The sequence below is a fragment of the Electrophorus electricus genome, chromosome 1, assembly GCF_041902795.1.
Source record: "Electrophorus electricus isolate QZ-2024a chromosome 1, ASM4190279v1, whole genome shotgun sequence".
In the NCBI taxonomy this organism is placed as follows: Eukaryota; Metazoa; Chordata; class Actinopteri; order Gymnotiformes; family Gymnotidae; genus Electrophorus; species Electrophorus electricus.
The window spans coordinates 19811221-19818062 of NC_137497.1; the positions used below are offsets into that span (position 1 = coordinate 19811221).

Consider the following 6842-nt stretch of genomic DNA (forward strand, 5'->3'; position numbering starts at 1 on the left):
GTGACAGAGAGAGAGAGAGAGAGACAGAACTATTATCCGTGTGAGAGAGAGACAGAACTATTTTCCGTTTGAGAGAGAGAGAGAGACAGAACTATTTTCCGTGTGAGAGAGAGAGAGAGACAGAACTATTTTCCGTGTGAGAGAGAGAGAGAGAGAGAGAACTTTTTTCCGTGTGAGAGAGAGAGAGAGACAGAACTATTATTTGTGTGTGAGAGAGAGAGACAGAACTATTATCTGTGTGTTTGTGAGAGAGAGACAGAACTATTATCTGTGTGAGAGAGAGACAGAACTATTATCTGTGTGTGAGAGAGAGAGAGAGAGACAGAACTATTATCTGTGTGTGTGTGTGTGTGTGTGTGTGTGTGTGTGTGAGAGAGAGAGAGAGAGAGAGAGACAGAACTATTATCCGTGTGAGAGAGAGAGAGACAGAACTATTTTCTGTGTGAGAGAGAGAGAGAGAGAGACAGAACTATTATCTGTGAGACAGAGAGAGAGAGAGACAGAACTATTATCTGTGTGTTTGTGAGAGAGACAGAACTATTATCTGTGTGTGAGAGAGAGAGAGAGAGACAGAACTGTTATCTGTGTGTTTGTGAGAGAGACAGAACTATTATCTGTGTGTGAGAGAGAGAGAGACAGAACTATTATCTCTGTGTGTGTGAGAGAGAGAGAGAGACAGAACTATTTTCCGTGTGAGAGAGAGAGAGGGAGAGAGACAGAACTATTATCTGTGTGAGAGAGAGAGAGAGAGAACTATTATCTGTGAGACAGAGAGAGAGAGAGAGACAGAACTATTATCTGTGTGTGAGAGAGAGAGAGAGAGAGAGAGAGAGACAGAACTATTATCTGTGTGTGAGAGAGAGAGAGAGAGAACTATTATCTGTGTGTGAGAGAGAGAGAGAGACAGAACTATTATCTGTGTGTGTGTGTGTGTGTGTGAGAGAGAGAGAGAACTATTATCCGTGTGAGAGAGATAGAGAGAGACAGAACTATTATCTGTTTTTTTGAGAGAGAGACAGAACTATTATCTTGTGTGAGAGGGAGAGAGAGAGAACTATTATCTGTGTGTTTGTGAGAGAGAGACAGAACTATTATCTGTGTGTGAGAGAGAGAGAGAACTATTATCTGTGAGAGAGAGAGAGAGAGAGACAGAACTTATGTGTGTGTGAGAGAGAGAGAGAGACAGAACTATTATCTGTGTGTTTGTTAGAGAGAGACAGAACTATTATCTGTGTGTGAGAGAGAGAGAGAGAGAGACAGAACTATTATCTTGTGTGAGAGGGAGAGAGAGAGAACTATTATCTGTGTGTTTGTGAGAGAGAGACAGAACTATTATCTGTGTGTGAGAGAGAGAGAGAACTATTATCTGTGAGAGAGAGAGAGAGAGAGACAGAACTTATGTGTGTGTGAGAGAGAGAGAGAGACAGAACTATTATCTGTGTGTTTGTTAGAGAGAGACAGAACTATTATCTGTGTGTGAGAGAGAGAGAGAGAGAGAGAGAGAACTATTATCTGTGAGACAGAGAGAGAGAGAGAGACAGAACTATTATCTGTGTGTGAGAGAGAGAGAGAGAGAGAGAGACAGAACTATTTTCCGTGTGAGAGAGAGAGAGAGAGAGAGAGAGACAGAACTATTTTCCGTGTGAGAGAGAGAGAGAGAGAGAGACAGAACTATTTTCCGTGTGAGATAGAGAGAGAGAGAGACAGAACTATTTTCCGTGTGAGATAGAGAGAGACAGAACTATTATCTGTGTGTGAGAGAGAGAGAGAGAGAGAGAGAACTATTATCCGTGTGAGAGAGAGAGAGAGAGACAGAACTATTATCTGTGTGTGTGAGAGAGAGAGAGAGAGAGACAGAACTATTATCTGTGAGACAGAGAGAGAGAGAGAGAGACAGAACTATTATCTGTGTGTGTGTGTGTGAGAGAGAGAGAGAGAGACAGACAGAACTATTATCTGTGTGTGAGAGAGAGACAGAGAGAGAGAGACAGAACTATTATCCGTGTGAGTGAGAGAGAGACAACTATTATCTGTGTGTGTGAGAGAGAGAGAGACAGAACTGTTTTCCGTGTGAGAGAGAGAGAGACAGAACTATTATCTTTGTGTGTGAGAGAGAGAGAGAGAGAGAGAGCGAGACAGAACTATTATCCCTGTGAGAGAGAGAGAGAGAGAGCGAGACAGAACTATTTTCCATGTGAGAGAGAGAGAGACAGAACTATTTTCCGTGTGAGAGAGAGAGACAGAACTATTATTTGTGTGTGATAGAGAGAGAGAGACAGAACTATTATCTGTGTGTGTGTGAGAGAGAGAGAGAGAGAGACAGAACTATTATCTGTGTGAGAGAGAGAGACAGAACTATTATCTGTGTGTGTGAGAGAGAGAGAGACAGAACTATTATCTGTGTGTGAGAGAGAGAGAGAGAGAGAGACAGAACTATTATCTCTGTGTGTGAGAGAGACAGAACTATTATCTGTGTGTGAGAGAGAGAGAGAGAGAGAGAGAGAGAGAACTATTATCTGTGTGTGTGAGAGAGAGAGAGAGAGAGAGAGACAGAGAGAACTATTTTCCGTTTGAGAGAGAGAGAGACAGAACTATTATCTGTGTGTGTGTGAGAGAGAGAGAGACAGAACTATTATCTGTGTGTGAGAGAGAGAGAGAGACAGAACTATTATCTGTGAGAGAGAGAGAGAGAGAGACAGAACTATTATCTGTGAGAGAGAGAGAGAGAGACAGAACTATTATCTGTGAGTGAGAGAGAGAGAGACAGAACTATTATCTGTGTGAGAGAGAGAGAGACAGAACTATTATCCGTGTGTGAGAGAGAGAGAGAGAGACAGAACTATTTTCCGTGTGAGAGAGAGAGAGACAGAACTATTATCCGTGTGAGAGAGAGAGACAGAACTATTATCCGTGTGAGAGAGAGATAGAGACAGAACTGTTATCTGTGTGTGAGAGAGAGAGAGACAGAACTATTATCCGTGTGAGAGAGAGAGAGAGAGAGACAGATAACTATTTTCCGTGTGAGAGAGAGAGAGAGAGAGAACTATTATTTGTGTGAGAGAGAGAGAGAGAGAGAGAGAGAGAGAGACAGAACTATTATCTGTTTGTGAGAGAGAGAGAGAGAGAGAGAGAGACAGAACTATTATCTGTTTGTGAGAGAGAGAGAGAGAGAGAGAGAGAGACAGAGAGAACTATTTTCCGTGTGAGAGAGAGAGAGAGAGAGACAGAACTATTATCTGTGTTTTTGTGAGAGAGAGAGAGAGACAGAACTATTATCTGTGTGTTTGTGAGAGAGAGAGAGAGAGAGAGAGAGACAGAACTATTATCTGTGTGTGTGTGAGAGAGAGAGAGAGAGAGAGAGAGAGAGAGAGAGAGAGAGAACTATTATCTGTGTGTGTGTGTGTGTGTGTTTCTTTAGGGTGGAGCACGCAGGGGAGATCAGAATCAAACCAGGACTAAGAAAATGTAAGAAGTAAATGTACACACACACTCACACACACAGACACACACACAGACACTCACACACACAGACACACACACACACAGACACACACACACACAGACACACACACACACAGACACACACAGACACACACACACAGACACACACACACACACACAGACACACACACACACACACAGACACACACACACACACACAGACACACACACACACACACACAGACACACACACACACACAGACACACACACACACACACACAGACACACACACACACAGACACACAGACTCACACACTCACACACTCACACACTCACACACTCACACACACACTCACACACACACTCACACACACACTCACACACACACTCACACACACACTCACACACACACTCACACACACACTCACACACACACTCACACACACACTCACACACACACGCACAGACACACTCACAGACACACTCACACACACCCACTCACACACACTCACAGTATTTGTGATCTCTCCTCTAATGTGTCTTCTTGTGTGCAGATGTGTGTGATCTCACACTGGACCCAAACACAGCACACACACGTCTCTCTCTGTCTGAGGGGAACAGAAAGGTGACGCGTGTGGAGCAGCAGCAGTCGTATCCTGATCATGCAGAGAGATTTGATGACTGTCCTCAGGTTGTGTGTAGAGAGAGTCTGACTGGACGCTGTTACTGGGAGGTTGAGTGGAGTGGGAGGGCTGATATATCAGTGACATATAAAGGAATCAGGAGGAAAGGAGTCAGTGATGACTGTAGGTTTGGATGTAATCTAAAGTCCTGGAGTCTGAGCTGCTCTGATAACAGTTACACTGTCTGGCACAATAATAAGAGAACTGCCATCTCTGCCCCCTCCAGCTCCAACAGAGTAGGAGTGTATCTGGACTGGCCCGCCGGCACTCTGTCCTTCTACAGTGTCTCCTCTCACACACACACACTCACACACTTACACACACTCCACTCCACATTCACTGAGCCCGTCTATGCAGGGTTTTGGGTTTATTATAACTCCTCAGTGTGTGTGTGTGTGAGGTAGAATAGCCTCCTGTGTCCTGGAGGAACACCTGAGTCTGCAGGGAAACACACACCTCTACACACACAACTGGTGAACATCATACACACATGCCTGCTGAGTATAAAATACACACACACACACACACACACTTTGCTCTTTCTCTCACACACACACTCGCACTCTACACCTCTCTTGCACGCGCGCACACACACTCACACAAAATACACCCTTATCTCTCACACACACTCCTCTACACACACAACTAGTGGACATCATAATACACACATTTCCTTACACATACACACACACCTCTCTCTTTCTCTCTGCCACACACACACACACACACACACACACACACACACACACACACACACACACACACACACACACACACACACACACACACACACACACACACACACACACTACAAGTCTCTTACGCAAATGTATGCACACACACTCACACATACACAGACACCTCTCTTTCACACACACTACAGTTCTTTCTCACACATACACGGTACACATCTTTCTCTGTCTCTTACACACACTACACCTGTCTCTCTCTGTCATACACACACACAAGCACACACCTCTCACACACACAAACACACAGTACATCTCTCTCTCTCACACTCACACACACCTCTCTCACACACACCTCTCTCACACACACAAACAGTACAAATCTCTGTGACACACACACACACTCTCTCTCTCACCCCTCTCTCTCTCTCACTCACACACACACACACACACACACACACACACACACACAAACAATACTACAAAATACACCTGTATCTTTCTCTTACACACATACACACATACCTCTCTCACACACACTCTTACACACACTACACTTCGTTCTCACACATACACGCTACACATCTTTCTCTGTCTCTTACACACACCACACCTGTCTGTCATACACACACGAACACACACCTCTCTCACACACACACAGTACATCTCTGTGACACACACACACACACACACACTACAAGTGTTTTACACAAACGTATGCACGCACACACACACACAAAACACCTCTCTCTCTCTCTCTCTCACACACACACACAAAATACACCTGGAACTTTCTCTCATACACATACACACACACTTCTCACACATACACGCTACACATCTCTCTCTGTCATTCACTCTATACCTCTCACTCTCTTTCACACTCACACTCACACACACACACTCTCACACACACACACTCACACACACACACTCACACACACACACTCACACACACACACTCACACACACACACTCACACACACACACTCACACACACACACTCACACACACACACTCACACACACACACTCACACACACACACTCACACACACACACTCACACACACACACTCACACACACACACTCACACACACACACTCACACACACACACTCACACACACACACTCTCACACACACACTCTCACACACACACTCTCACACACACACTCTCACACACACACTCTCACACACACACTCTCACACACACACTCTCACACACACACTCTCACACACACACTCTCACACACACACTCTCACACACACACTCTCACACACACACTCTCACACACACACTCTCACACACACACTCTCACACACACACTCTCACACACACACTCTCACACACACACACTCTCACACACACACACTCTCACACACACACACTCTCACACACACACACACTCTCACACACTCTCACACACACACACACACACACACACACACACACACACACACACACACACACACACACACACACACACTCACACACACTCACACACACTCACACACACTCACACACACACACACACACACACACACACACACACACACACACACACACACACACACACACAGACACACACAGACACACACAGACACACACAGACACACACAGACACACACACACACACACACACACACACACACACAGACACTTTAAACCTCTCCCTCTCTCTCTCACACACACACAATAAATGATGTTCAAATAATAGACTGAGCTGCAGTTGATTTCTGTACATATGACATAAATACTGTTCTACAAGTTACACATGCTGTGGAATCATAACCTCACTGTGTTAAACTCTGTACAAATCTACACATTAAAGGTGGAAATCTTTGGAAACTGAAAGGTTTTTCATTTTGTTTTCTGAGTGTTGGAGTGATACAGATACAGATGTTGTACACAGTATGAGTGAAATGTATTATAGAAATGTATTGTAAATATTTGAGATGAAATATTATTCTTATAATATGTTACTAGAGTTTAAGTATAATGTTTATCTAGCCAGAAAAGTCTGTATAT

At 44.2% G+C, this 6842-nt stretch overlaps 1 protein-coding gene across 1 annotated transcript in view; it reads left to right on the plus strand.

The window, feature by feature from the left end:
- LOC145657453 (NLR family CARD domain-containing protein 3-like) overlaps positions 1-5435 on the plus strand; it is an 82246-nt gene extending 76811 nt beyond the window's left edge. Inside the window, exons 10-11 of the mRNA XM_081712162.1 lie at positions 3419-3465; positions 3997-5435. Of these exons, the coding sequence (XP_081568288.1) occupies positions 3419-3465; positions 3997-4529 (580 nt within the window). The 3' untranslated portion in view covers positions 4530-5435. The remainder of the gene's footprint in view (positions 1-3418; positions 3466-3996) is intronic.
- The last annotated feature ends 1407 nt before the right edge of the window (positions 5436-6842 follow it).